Source organism: Metarhizium brunneum, chromosome 1, assembly GCF_013426205.1.
Source record: "Metarhizium brunneum chromosome 1, complete sequence".
NCBI lineage: Eukaryota > Fungi > Ascomycota > Sordariomycetes > Hypocreales > Clavicipitaceae > Metarhizium > Metarhizium brunneum.
The window spans coordinates 1-15,637 of NC_089422.1; the positions used below are offsets into that span (position 1 = coordinate 1).

General features: G+C 33.2%; 2 protein-coding genes across 2 annotated transcripts; one reads left to right on the forward strand and one right to left on the reverse strand.

Moving 5' to 3' along the window:
* Nucleotides 1-5,776: 5,776 nt before the first annotated feature.
* Tf2-12_0 (Transposon Tf2-12 polyprotein) lies at nucleotides 5,777-11,982 on the forward strand (the record flags this gene model as incomplete). The annotated part of the gene is made up of 4 exons (XM_066129470.1): nucleotides 5,777-6,486; nucleotides 6,572-7,700; nucleotides 8,333-9,691; nucleotides 9,757-11,982. 4 exons carry the CDS (start codon nucleotides 5,777-5,779, stop codon nucleotides 11,980-11,982), a joined length of 5,424 nt encoding a protein of 1,807 aa, XP_065986127.1.
* Nucleotides 11,983-14,360: 2,378 nt separating this feature from the next.
* G6M90_00g000020 (uncharacterized protein) lies at nucleotides 14,361-15,637 on the reverse strand (the record flags this gene model as incomplete). Its single annotated transcript, XM_066129471.1, has 3 exons — nucleotides 14,361-14,399; nucleotides 14,465-15,062; nucleotides 15,138-15,637. The coding sequence occupies 3 exons, from the start codon at nucleotides 15,635-15,637 to the stop codon at nucleotides 14,361-14,363; spliced, it is 1,137 nt and encodes a 378-aa protein (XP_065986097.1).

Consider the following 15,637-nt stretch of genomic DNA (forward strand, 5'->3'; position numbering starts at 1 on the left):
AACCCTAACCCTAACCCTAACCCTAACCCTAACCCTAACCCTAACCCTAACCCTAACCCTAACCCTAACCCTAACCCTAACCCTAACCCTAACCCTAACCCTAACCCTAACCCTAACCCTAACCCTAACCCTAACCCTAACCCAAAAAAAATTTTATTCCTAAGAGTAAAAGTATATTAGCTATAATATAAAATATTATATTATATTATTATAGTTTATAAATTATAATTATTAATACTTTTACCCTTAGGGGTAAAATAAGATACTATGATTCTAGCCTAGTCCCTTATTAACCTAATATCTAAAGGCTGGAGAGCACACTACTATTAATCTATTATCTGCCCTGCCTATACCGCCCCGTGGCTTATGTAGCCGGCCTAACTTACAGCCTGCTTCCTGTATACAACTAGGTTGTAATATTAATATTATTACTTTTTTTTTAATTATTTATTTAATTATAATACTTTTTATAATAATATTATATAATCTTAATTTTATATATAATATATTAATATATTTAATATTATAATTTATTACTTTTTAGTTTTTATATATATAAAATAAGTAATACTTAATTTAATAATTAGTATTTTATTAATTATATTTAATTTTTAATTAAACCAGGAATTTTTTATATTTTCTTTATAATTACTTTTTATATTATTAGCTAGATTATAATATAAAAACCAGTTAAATATATATTAATTTTTTTTATAATATATACCTACTTATATTATTAATAAAATATAAATAAATATTAATTATTATATATAAATAGCTTTATTTTTTTTTTATTATATATTAATACTAAAAATAATATCTTATTATATTTTATATTAATTATAATAATAACCCTTTTTTATTTCTTAGCTTTTATTATTAAAATATTAGGTATACTTTATTTTTTTAGTATATATTTACCTTTTAAGTATTAGATTTTTTAAGTAGCTTTATAATTACTTTTTAGTTTATAATTTTTTTTTAAATTTTATAGTTTTAAGCTTTTATTTTCTTATAAAATATATATTTTAGAATTATATACTTTTTTAATTACTTTAAATTATAAGCTAATTTTCTTAATATTAACCTTATAATCTAGCTAGATAGCTTTACTTATAACTAAATAATAATATAATATAATACTTTACTAATAAATATTAAATCTAAATAAATTCTAAATATATTATTATTTAAATATTTATTATATTTTATATTATATTATTATTTATATAATACTTATAATTTATATTTTATTATTATATATTATTAAATATACTTTAATAAACTTTATATTAACTTTTATAATAAACTCTACTTTTTATAGTTTTATAAGGCTATATAAATTTTTAATAAATTTTAGTATAGTTTATTAGAGTATTAGTATTAGGGTTCTAGGTTCCCTTTTTTTATTACTTTTATATATATTATTAATATTATTTATTATTAATTTAAACTATTATTATTATATAATTTAAGAAGTTATTTAATATATTTTTTTTATATAATTTATTTTTAATTTCTTTTTTTAATCTTTTAAAAAAAGCTAATATAAATAGCTTATTTTCCTAGTTTAATACTAAGATAACTTATCTAAAATATACTATATAATTTAATATAAATTCTTTTTATTTAAGTTAATTTATATAAATAATTATAGTTTTTACTTTATTAATTAATTTAAATATTTTTTTAATTACTTTTTTAAATTTTTTATAATTAATAAATATTTTTTTTATTTTATTTTTTTAATTATTTCTTATATTAATAAGATAATTTTATATAATTAATTTAAATTATATAAGTATAATACTTATTATATATTTTTTAATATATAATACTTTTACTTATATATTAATTAACTTATTTAGGTAGAATTAATAGTATATTTTAAGCTAGGTTAAGAATTTTTAGAGTATTCTTAAATTATTATTATAAGGTTTTAATATTTTAAGCTTAATAATTTTTTTTAAGTTTTTTTATTTTAATATAAGTATTTAGTATTTAAGGCTAAATTACTTAACTTATTAGTATAATTATATAAGTTTAATTATAAGGTTTTAAGGTTTAAGGCTTTAAGGTTCTTAAAATATTAATAATATAATTATCTTAGATAAAATAAGTATTATAAGTGCTATTTTAATAATTATTAAATATTACTTAAAGTAATATAATAGTTATTTAAATAAGAGCTTTTAATATATAATAACTAAGATTTTTAAGGAATAAACTAATTATAATTTATATTAATAGAATAATTAAAGTAGTTAATTTAAGTAGTTAATTATTATATTAATAATAGATTATAAATTATAACTAAGTAATTAAAGTTAAAAAGTTATAAGTAAAGCTTATTTAATATAATAATTTATATTAAAAGCTAAGAAACTAAAATTTATTTATAAAGTAAATTTAAGAGTTTTTATATATTATAATATTTACTTATTATTTATTAAAGTTTTAGTAAATTATAATTATATATATATTATTAGTTTATTTAAAGTTTATTAAATAATTAATAAACTCTCCCTTATTAATAGCTTATTTTAACTATTAATTTATTACTTACTATACTTATGCTATTTTATAGCTTATATAGCCGGCTTAACTTGCGACTTATACTACAGCTTGTAACTAGGTTGTAATATTTAATAAGCTAAATATTTTTTAGAATTTAATTATAAAATTATTTATTAAAAGAAATCTAAAAATAAATAAATAAATACTTTAAGTTAAAAAAGTAATTATAATATAAAAGTACTTATAATAATAAAATAACTTTTTAAGATTAATAAAAATAATAATTTCTAATAAAAATAACTAAATATTATACTAAAAATATAAAATAAAAACCTAATATATAAAAAAATCTAATAATAAGTAAAAAAAAAAGTTAGGTTTATAAATATATTAAAAGAATATTTTATAAAACCTAAAATAATCTTAATATATTATAAAAAAACCTAGATATTATTAAAATTATAAAAAGAATATATTAAAAAAATATATAAATACTTAGCTTATAAATACTAAGAAATTTATAAAATATTAGATAAAATATAATAATAATATAATTTCTTAGGAATTAAGAAAATAATTAAAAAGGTTATTAATAAATATATATAATATAAAAAAAGTAAGGCTTTATAATATAAGCTATATAAAAAATTATAATTCTTATTAATATTAATATAATTATAAGAATTAATAGTTTTTAATTATATTATAAAGCTATTAATATTAAAAAAACTAATAATTAATATAAAATATAATAATATATTTATAATTATAAATAAACTTATAAAATATAAATACTTTTTATTATATAAAAAAATAAGTAATATAAAAAAACTTATATATATATTTTTATAAATAATAATAAGTAATTATAAGTTATTAAAAAAAATTATATTAAATAAAAAAAGTATATTTATTTTTAAGTTTTAATAAGTATTTATAATATAACTTAAAATAAATTATAAGTTAAATATTATATATTATTTATAAATAAATAAATAAATAAAAAAATTAAATTAAATACTTAAATAATATTTATAATATTATATTAATTATTAATAAAATAATTAAATTAAATAATTATTTATAATATAATTAGCTTATAATAGCTTAATATTAGAATTAATAAAGTAAATATTAGCTTATATTAATTATAAATTTAATTTTAAAATATTTTAAATATAATATAAAAAATTATAAGTAAAATAAGTAATATTATAAATAAATAAACTAAAAAAATTATATAAAAAAATATAATATAAATTAAAATTTATATAAAATAAAATAATATAATATTATAATTATAAAAAATTAAAAAAATTAATTTTTAAGAAAAAAAATATAATTTATTTACTTTAATAAAATATTAAAATAATATAATTAAATAATAAATTAAATTATAAAAAACTAAAATTATTTATTATTAAAAAATAAATATTAATAAATAATTATAAACTTTTATTATTAAAAACTATAAAAAATTATTTTATAATATATATTTTATTTTTTAAAAAAATATTAAATAATATATTAATAAAAAAAAATATTAAAGTTATAAATAAAATAAAATATAAAATAAAATAAATTCTAAATATAAAAATAAAAAATAAAATATATTAATATTTTATTAAATAAAAAAACTATAAAAATAAGAAAAATATATAAAAGCTTATAACTAATTTAAGAAATTATTAAGTACTATTATAATAATACTACTAGTAGCTTATAACTTAATATTAAGTAAGGCGCTTTAATTTAAAATATTAAAAGTACTTTAGTTCTAAGTATTATAAATAGCTTTAAACTCTTATTATTAAACCTACTTTAACTTATACTTTTAGGCTTTTTTCTTTTTTACCTTATAATTTATATTTTTTATTTTTTTAAAAGATTTAAAATTATAATAAGCTATTTTAATACTTTTTTTATATAATTAATACTTTATATAATATAATTATAAAAGATAATTAAAAGCCTTATTTATATTATATTAGGCTTTATAAATTAATTTCTTTTACTTTTTATAATATTTTATAATAAGCTTTTTAGTTATTTTTTTCTTTTTTTTAAGCTAATAAAATTTCTTAGTAATATAATTTACTAGAATATATTAGCTAAATATACTATAATAAGAAAACCCTATATATATAATTTATTATAAAAGTATAAAAGCTATTATAAAAATAACCTAAAAAATAATAAAGTATATAATAACTAATACTTTTAATAATCTAATAAAAACCTTTTTTTTTAAAGTAATAATTATAAGGTAATATCTTAAAACCTTATTTATAAATAAAAGTAATAATTATAATATAATTAGTAATAAAATAAGATTTTTTAGGTTTTTTTATATAATTAAATATAATAAAAAGAAAATATTATAAATAAGTAAAAAACTTATAACTAATAAAAGAAAAAGTAATAAAATTATTTATAAAATAAAGCTTAGATTTTAAAAGCAAAACTATAAAAGAAAGAATATTATATTATAACCTAATTATAAGCTATAATAAAGGTTATAAATTAGGCTAGCTATATAAATTATTTAATAGCTTAAGTATAATAAGTAATAGATTAATAATTAAAATAAGCTATTAATAAGAAAAAGTTTATTAATTATTTAATAAACTTTAAATAAACTAATAATATATATATAATTATAATTTACTAGAATTTTAATAAATAAAAAGTAAACTTTATAGTATATAAAAACTTTTAAATTTATTTTATAAATAAACTTTAATTTCTTAGCTTTTAATATGTTACGACCCAGCACGTAGGCTGCAGGTTGGGCCGGCTGCATGGAGCCGCCGGGCGGCACAGGCATGACGGGCCACGGAACATTGGTCGGCACGACAGGACCAATGGGAAGGACGCTCAGTTATTATAAGTGAGCATGCACAACGCTCACCAGTGTTTGGAAGTGAGCATCGAGGATGCTCACCTCCGCGATAACTAGCAACCGTAGTATATAGGGACCCCCAAATTCGCTTCATAGATAGCCTCTAGCTCCTTAGCTTTCAACACAGATCATTACATTGAATAAGCCTCGCTTACAACTCTTTGACTCTGATCACTTGGTTACGGTCTACGACCTATTACCAACGTAACACCCAACTGCTCAGATTGACTGCCCTAGTGGCTCTGCCAACATAAACTACGACTAGTTTATCCCTTGGGAACCTTAGCCGTTACACGTTGAAAGCTCTTGTTCAGACTACTACCGCGTCACTCTGAGCAATACCTGATAACTGTCAACATGGCACCACGCGAGACTACCACCGCATCTGGATCCAATGAAACCCGAGAGGGACCAACCACCATCTCTGCTCACGACATGCTTGCTGAGATCATACGCCTTCGGGAACGGGTCCAACAGATGGAAGAAGAACGGCAGGAACAAGCCACGACTGCGGCCACAATTAAAAAGGACTTGGGAGAAATCCTTAGACCCAGGGCACCAGGACCGTACGACGGATCCCCGGGTGCGCTTCAAGGATTCCTCACTCAACTCAGGGCTTACCACCGACAATTCCCGACCAAAATGGAAGAATCCTCTGCCAAGGTACTGCACGCAGGAGGGTGTATGACGGGAGTGGCACTCGCATGGTTTGAACCCATTATGAGGGACTACCTTAACAAAGAAAAAGACGACCGCGAAGAAGAAACCAACACCATTTTCGAAAGTTACGATGAATTCGAAAAAGCTATCAAAAAGGCCTTTGGAACAGTTGACGAAGCTAGGGCTGCTGAGTACTACATCGACGGGCTCAAGCAGAAGGGATCGGCATCCGATTATGCCGCTCGCTTCAGACAACTTGCATCTCAGCTTGACTGGGAGGACGAACCTCTTATGTCAGCTTTCTATAAAGGACTTAAGGAAGAAGTCAAAGATGAACTCTACAGGGAGAACAGACCAGACAACTTATCGGACTACATCGCTATGGCGGTACGAATCGACGACAGACAGTATCAGCGACGCATACAGAAGAAACAGGGTAAAAGGAACCTGGAGCCCTGCCAAAGGGAAGAGTTACCAAGCCAATCAACGCAGAAAGCGTGACGAACCTATTGCCTATGGTCACACTCTTAACCCTGGACGAATGGAGCTTGACGCTACCAAGAAAGACGACAAAAAGGAAAAGAAATGCTACAACTGCGGAAAACCAGGACATTTCGCCAATAAATGCAAGAAACCCAGGAAAGAATGGAAGCCAGTACCAGAAGGAGGTAAGAAACAACTCAATTCTACTAACCAACAGAAAATCGAAGTTACCGAATCAGAGGTGGAACATAAGAACCTCAACTGGACCTTCTGCTATGACGACAACTGCTACGTTCACATGAGCAGCAAACAAGAAAGAGGATGGTTTCCAAAAGAACCAAGAAAACCAAAGAAGAAAATTATGAACTTCATAGGAAACGGACTGCAAGTAGCCAAACAACTGGTACAAGAAGACCTGGACGAACAATCAATGGAAAAGAGAACGCTTGCAATGACGGGACGAAAGGAACTCCATGAACCAAAATCGCCAGAATATTTGGACGAAGACTCGCACCAAGAAATTCTCGATTGGGTGCGACAACAAGCAGAAGCAAGGAAGAATCGAAGGGAACAACAATATAGGGAGGAGCAAGACGCACAAATCCTCACCACCTTCGACGAACCGGAAGATAGAGTAAGGGAAATGAGCGTCGATGACGACAACGCAATCCTAGATACTCCAGAAGCGTCCGAAGACGAACGAAGCGAGGAAGAAACGCCTGCAAGGCTGACAGCCACACAAGAACAAGCTGTACAGCGATATTTCCCCGCACCAACAGGAAAACATTTCGCAATTCCTATTCTAGCAGTGGACACCACCACGGCAATGGAAAACCAGACACTATGGTTTCCGGAAGGAGAGAAGGAAGACGATCCTAGACTCTCACCAAGACACGCGGAACATACACGTTTAGCATGGGCATCATGCGCGTTTGCAATGTGCCAGGCACACTTTCAAACCAAGGCACGATTGGATGCGTTTCCGATCAGGATGAAAGGATATCCGATCAAAGCACCATACTTCAGATGGGAACTCCTAGAATGGAGAGTGAAGATAATCAATAACGATCAAACGATGATCTTGGAACCCGATTCAAACACACCCATCAAATGCCGAGCTCATACAGATCCTACGGACGTATGTGAATCAGACACATGCCAGTTACATGTACATACGAAGAACAGGCAGTGGCATCAGTATGTGTATGAGGGAAAAATCCCAACACACAGAAGGGAGTTACTACTCAAGTCACCTCGATGTGAAACAAAAGACCACATGGTATGCCCACTACCTAATTGTTCAGAACATATGGTAGATAAGGCCAGGGAATGGCACAAGTGGCAATGTGGAACACCAGCAGCATACAAACGGACACAGCGAGCATTAGACATACTCGAACAGAAAGACCCCAGGGGAACCACAGAATCAACATACCACAGTGAACAACAGTTGGATAAGTGGTACAACGAACAGAAGTTCAACCCCAGATGCAACAGGAAATATGCGGTAAACTGCGACAACCCAAGATGCGAAAAACACGGAGAAATGAAAAACCAAATTTACAATCGCCTATGTCAAATGTTTGACGATGGGTTTTGCTTCAAGCACCCGCAAAACGGAACTGGACCTACAGAATGGTACCAAGAAATGAAACGACAAATCGCAGAAGAATCTATTCCGGAAAACTCAAAAAACGAGGCACGCCATCTGTAAAAGGGCTACAGGCTGGCATGAAAAGAAAGACGCTAATGACCCTCAACGCAACCCAGAACGGACGAAGCGACAAAATGGTATTAGACGCCGAAGTCATGGGACATCGCGTTCGCATACTTGTGGACAGTGGCGCGATGGGCAACTATATCTCACCCAGAGTTGTGAATCGTTACCAACTACCGTGGAAACACAAAGAGGCACCATACGAGTTAACTGATATCGAAGGAAAACTTTTTGCCTATAATGACGGAATCATTAACCAAGAGACTGATCATCTCGAAGTACAGATTCAAAGTCATTCAGAAGTGATTCAACTCGATGTTATGGACGTATCGGAACACGACCTAGTGTTAGGGTACCCATGGTTATGGGAGAGTAACCCACTGATCAACTGGAGGACAGGCCAACTGAAGTGGAACGAGACTTCAGGCCAACAGAATCAGCAGAATTCGGAAGAAAGAACGAAATTTCGTCATAACTTAGCTCATGAACAGAGTTCTGAAGAAAAAGAACCTTCAAGCAAGTTATCCAAGGACCAACGACAACAAACAAGCGGCAGAAAAGCAGTCAAAACAATTGGATCCACCGTAACGACCTCGACGGCGCTACAAACCGGGATACGAACAACAATAAGCAACAAGAAGACAAAAGCCAAGATCCGAAAGGTTATTGCCACCTTAAGGAAAGACCTCGCGAACACAAACAAGAAACTCGAAGGAGAAAAGAGGAACGAGAACGATAAAGACGACAAAAGCCCAATAACGAAAGAAGAAAGACTCAAGAATATCCCTAAGGAATACCGGAAATACGAAAAATTATTCGCAGAAGAATTAGAAACCGGATTACCAGAACACAGCCAATGGGATCATCAGATTGAATTGATAGACGGAAAGTCGACAACATTCCATAAGATTTACAACTTAAACGCAAGAGAACTCGAAACACTACGGGAGTACATCGACGAGATGTTAGCGAAAGGCTACATCAGAGCATCCACATCAGAAGCTGGATACCCAGTTATGTTTGTTCCAAAGAAAAACGGGAAACTGCGGTTAGTAGTGGACTATCGGCGATTGAACGCGATTACCATGAAGGATCGAACACCGTTGCCACTAATATCGGAACTACGGGACCGATTGCACGGAATGAATTGGTTCACCGCTTTGGACCTGAAGGGAGCATACAATTTGATTCGAATAAAGAAAGGCCATGAATGGAAGACAGCCTTTAGAACGAAGTTCGGACTATTCGAATACCTGGTAATGCCATTCGGGCTTACCAACGCACCAGCGACATTCCAACGAATGATCAACAGCGTACTACGAAAATATTTGGACAATTTTGTGGTAGTGTATCTGGACGATATACTGATCTTCTCAAAAACCCTGGAAGACCACAAAAGACATGTACACAAGGTACTACAAGCGCTACAAGACGCGAAGTTACTAGTGGAACCAGCAAAAGCAAATTCCATACCCAGGAAGTAGACTTCCTAGGACACACGATACGACCAAACGAGATACGAATGGAAAAGACAAAGATTGAGGCAGTAAGGAACTGGCCAACACCGAAGAATGTCAAGGACATACAAAGCTTTAGAGGCTTTGCGAACTATTACAGGAGATTCATCAAGAGCTACGGCGAAATCGCAGCACCCTTGGATGAACTCACCAAGAAGGATAAGCAGTGGAATTGGAACGATGAGGCGCAATGTGCCTTTGACAAGATCAAAGAACTCATCACATCCGAACCTGTTTTGAGAACCTTCGACCCAGAAAAAGAAACGGAACTAGAAACCGACTCATCAGACTTTGCTCTAGGAGCACAAGTTGGACAAAGAGACGATGACGGAAAACTACACCCTATTGCGTTCTACTCGAAGAAACTTCATGGAGCAGAACTCAACTACCCCATCTACGACAAAGAATTCCTAGCAATCATCAATGCTTTCAAGGAATTTAGACACTATCTCATGGGAAGCAAACACAAAGTTAAGGTGTATACCGATCATAAGAACATCTCTCATTTTGCGACGACGCAACAATTGAATGGACGACAAATTCGATGGGCCGAATATCTTTCAGAATTCGACTACGAAATCATCCATCGAAAAGGATCCGAGAACGGACGAGCAGACGCTCTAAGTCGAAGAAGCGACTACGATACAGGAGTACCTACAGCAACAGGACCACTCCTTGAGATCAATAAAAATGGCAATTTCCAGCAGAAACAACTGAATGCCATATTGAAAGTACAGAAAGAAGACCCAGTATACGGCAAAATACACCAATGGGCAACAGACAATATACAACACATTGGGGACGTACCGACGGGATGCACATGCCACCCAGGAGGAGTACCAATGTATGGAGAGAAAATCTGGATACCACCAGAATTACAAGAAGAATGCATCAAAGAAATGCATGAACATCCAGTCTACGGACATCAAGGAATCCGCAAGACACTGGATAAGATACGACGACAATACGATTTCTCAGGAATCAAGAAAATGGTCGAAAAGGTTGTCAACGAATGCATACAATGCGGAAAAAGTAAGGCTTCACGACATAAGCCATACGGAGAACTGCAACCATTACCAGTACCAACACGACCATGGGAATCGATAGCTTTCGATCATATTACGAAGCTACCAATGTCAAAAGAACCAATGACCAACGTGGAATATGACAGCATATTCGTGGTCACGGATAGACTCACAAAATACGGATACTTTTTACCGTACAGAGAAGCAAGCAATGCAGAAGAACTTGCATATGTGTTCTTACGAACAATAGCAAGTAACCATGGACTGCCAGAAGAAATCATATCGGACAGAGGAAGTACATTTACTTCTAAGTTTTGGCAAGCACTTATGGCACAACTTGGAACGAATCACAAGTTAAGCACCGCATACCATCCACAGACAGATGGACAGACGGAAAGATTGAACCAGACGCTTGAACAGTATCTACGATGTTACATCAATCATCAACAGGACGATTGGGTTAAATGGTTACCTACAGCGCAATTGGCTTACAATAGCTCGATATCAGAATCGACAAAGCAAACACCAGCCTACGCCAATTACGGATTTAATCCCGAAGTATTTCGAACACAGCGCGAAGGACCGCAAGCAGAACGAGCGATGCTGCAAGCAGATGAACTGAAGAGATTGCACGAAGAAATGCGACACGAATTGGAATTCGTACGAAACAGAATGGCACAATACCATAATCGTAAAAGATCGAAGGGACCAATCTTTGGGGAGGGAGACATGGTCTACCTACTCCGACGAAACATCAAAACAACGCGACCAAGCGACAAATTGGACTACAAAAAATTAGGACCATTCGCTATCAAGAAAAGAATATCGACAAACAACTACGAACTTTCATTACCAAAGACTATGAGGAATCATCCTATAGTACACATTTCACTTCTTGAGAAAGCACCAAACAATGCACCAGCAGAAGAAGACATCGAAGTCATGAACGAAACGGAATATGAAGTAGAACGGATCTTAGACATGAGGACAAGAAACAAAACACGCCAATATCTCATTAAATGGAAAAGCTATGGAGACGAGGAAAACACATGGGAACCTACGGAGCACCTGAAGAATTGCCAGCACCTATTACGGCAGTATCACCAGCAGCATTCAACAAGGCATCCCCAAACACAGCGTTCCAATCCAACACGTCAATAGCGCCTAGAGATTGCGCATCGATAACAGCCTCGGATTCGCGACGCTCCTCCTCCTCCAACTCATCCAGCGATTGCAGACCCAAGCGAGTCATTTGTTGACCCTTGGTAACCAACTGCCGCTTTTGGCGGCGCAGTCGCGCTAGACGGGCCAGCGCTTCATTCAACTCAGCCTGAGCCTTGAGCATTTGCTCTTCCGCTCTCTCTTCCTCCTGATCCAAACGTTTCGATTCGGAAATAATGCGACCAACTACAAGGACACTCATTAGCAAAAAACAGTGACACACAAAAAGGACACCTACGCGAGCTAATCGCGACACCAGAAGCATCACAGGAACGCCCCCGCCGCACGCATTCCCCGCACTTGGAGGAACGCTCAATCATCTTGCAACGAAGACCACGGGCGGAACAAAAGGAACACGGCATGACGTCGTAACCAAACGATTCAATGGAATCAGCCAAGCGATCGTTCCGTAAGGTAGAAGGAGCCTTCAACGAGGGATCTTTTCGCTTTCGGGTACGAGGAACGACGGTACGACTGGACATGGCGTCAGAAGGACATCACAAAGGATGAAAAGAAAGAGGAACTTACCAACGAAAAGAAAAGGGCAGAGGAACTACTTATGAAACAAGGCCTAGGTCTTGAGGACAAGACCATGGGAGAGGGGACATCGTGTTACGACCCAGCACGTAGGCTGCAGGTTGGGCCGGCTGCATGGAGCCGCCGGGCGGCACAGGCATGACGGGCCACGGAACATTGGTCGGCACGACAGGACCAATGGGAAGGACGCTCAGTTATTATAAGTGAGCATGCACAACGCTCACCAGTGTTTGGAAGTGAGCATCGAGGATGCTCACCTCCGCGATAACTAGCAACCGTAGTATATAGGGACCCCCAAATTCGCTTCATAGATAGCCTCTAGCTCCTTAGCTTTCAACACAGATCATTACATTGAATAAGCCTCGCTTACAACTCTTTGACTCTGATCACTTGGTTACGGTCTACGACCTATTACCAACGTAACACCCAACTGCTCAGATTGACTGCCCTAGTGGCTCTGCCAACATAAACTACGACTAGTTTATCCCTTGGGAACCTTAGCCGTTACATAATATAAATTATTATATTAAATAAGCTTTACTTATAACTTTTTATTTTTAATTACTTAGTTATAATTTATAACTTATTATTAATATAATACCTAGTTACTTAAATTAATTACTTTAGTTATTCTACTAATATAAACTATAACTAGTTTATCTCTTAGAAACCTTAGCCGTTACACTCTTATTCTTTTTAAATAATTTTTTTTAATATTTTAGTTTTTTATATTTTATATACCCCTAAAACTTTACTTTTATTAATACTTTTTAATTAGACCTAAAATTTAATAATAGTTTTTCACTTAGTTCCTTAAGTTAATTATATACTATTACTATATTTTCTAGCGTAATATTACTAATAAAATCCCCTTTTCTTACTTTCAATAATAATATAATACTATCTAACAGCCCAATACTATTTTAGATTTTACGCTTGCACGATACTTGTATTATACGTGTAATTTTATTTAACTACAAAGCGAAACAACCAACAATTAATAATACTATCTAATATTTAGTAGTATAATAATTACATGTATAAAATATATAAATCGCAAGTTATAAGTACTACCTAGCTATTAATATTTATTATTCTAGTCCCTTAAAGTTTTAAATTTACTTGCTTTAGTATTTAACCCTAGACCTTATAATTTATATAAGTAAATATTATAGTATAAGACAACCTTTTACGTATATAGCTAGTTTATTATTATAACTAATTTATTTAGTATAGTATTTACGCGCTTAGTAGTATTAAAAGAATAATACCTTATATAGTATATTAATAAAGTAAAAGATTTTAGTTAAATTTACTGTAAGTATTATAAGCGGTTTAAAGTAAAGAATAATATTAGTGGAGATCCGGTAGCCGGAGAATAACTTATCCTAAATTATATCCACGGCTATATATAAAGATTTATTAATAAGTTTTAGTTAAATCCTAGATTGCTTATAGCTGACGTGCGTATTACCTTCCTGCTGCCTGCTAGGCAGTAGGGGGCCTCAGGTAATATATTGGTATACACTATATATTAAGCTTATAATATAATTTTAAAAGAATATTAAATCTACACTTATAAAGTAAATTAAGTCTCTTGTAAGCTATAACTACTTGGGCCTTTAGTTCGGGCCTAGTTGAAAATACCAGGCTTGTTGGAAGCCGGCTACAGCTTACAGCTTATAGCCTATAACCTATAAACTAGGCTAGTTGATAGCCGGCCTTTAGTATATAATAATACGTAGAATAGTAAACTATATTCTGGTATATCCTACTACTAACTAGTATGTTGTAATAAACTTAAACTTCTTGTATGTAGTCTAAGATATAAGTTAGCACGGTAAATATATCAAGACTCTAGGCTGCTCTATAAAAATATACATACTGGCAACTGTTGGTCTATAGTCGAGGCAAAATCAAGACCCGGAAATACAGACCCATTATATTCGAGATCGGTCTCATCGGAAACTTTGTCAGGCCGGACAACAACAATCCACTCCTTGATATTAACGATAAGAGAAATAGTACTGCTATCGCCTGCGAGATTATTTAAGCGTGCAAGTTGTGCCAAGCTCAGTCTTGTAACCGGGTAAGCCTCACGAGCTTCCACATCCCACGAGATCCAGGCCATGTCGTTTGTCTGGCTCTCGTTTTCATCTTGTCGGCAGGCGAAGCCGTGGTCAGACCTGGGATATCCAGTAGGCGCTGTCCGAGCCCGCGAGTACACTGGCAAGACCTCAAACGTGGTCTCTGGATTTCGGTCCTTTGGATCATGGACCTGGACCTGCATGAATTTCAACTCACGCGAATACATCAGGCGGAGGGGCTTCTTTGGCTCGGACTGCGCCATGCTCGGCGCCGCGACGACATTTACAGCCCGTCTGTAAACGCCCGTCCATTCGAAAATCTGACGCATCATCTTCAGGTTGATGCGTGACCCGCGGCTCCCGTATCTCGGGTCTTTGATTCGCGGACCGTAATTGCTGCTCGTGAACAAAACTCAACGTTAGTCCAAACTGTGTCGAGATCTTCTACCAGGGGTGAGGGTTGGCCCGTACTGAATAGCAACCGCTATGGGACTGCCGTTATATCCGACCCAGACGACTGAGCCGCTCATACCAGCCGAGGTTCCTACGAGATACTCGAGCTGATTCTCTGCTATGATTGGATTCACAAATCTACCTGTGCTCTGGGTTGGGCCATCCATGAGAAAAGACTTTGCTGAGTAGCTGGATATATTGCACTGGCCGTCGATTCTATCGTCCTCTCCAAGGCGGATAGAAAACCCGAATGCCTGACGACGTTGTTTGACGTTCTCTGACTTCAGAATGATGATGCCGAAGTCGTCTGTTGCCGATTGCTCGGTTGGCCTGGCCAAGTAGGCCTTGCTCACTCGAACATTTTCTGTGGCTATGCTGATCCACTCGCCCCCGTCTTGCCACCACGCCATCAGGTCTGTCGAGCTCATTCCGTGAGAGTCAACCAGGTTGTGGCCCGCGGTGAGAATTATGTCGTTAGTCTGTCCGGGAACTTCGATGAAGAAGCCGTTGCCTCGCAT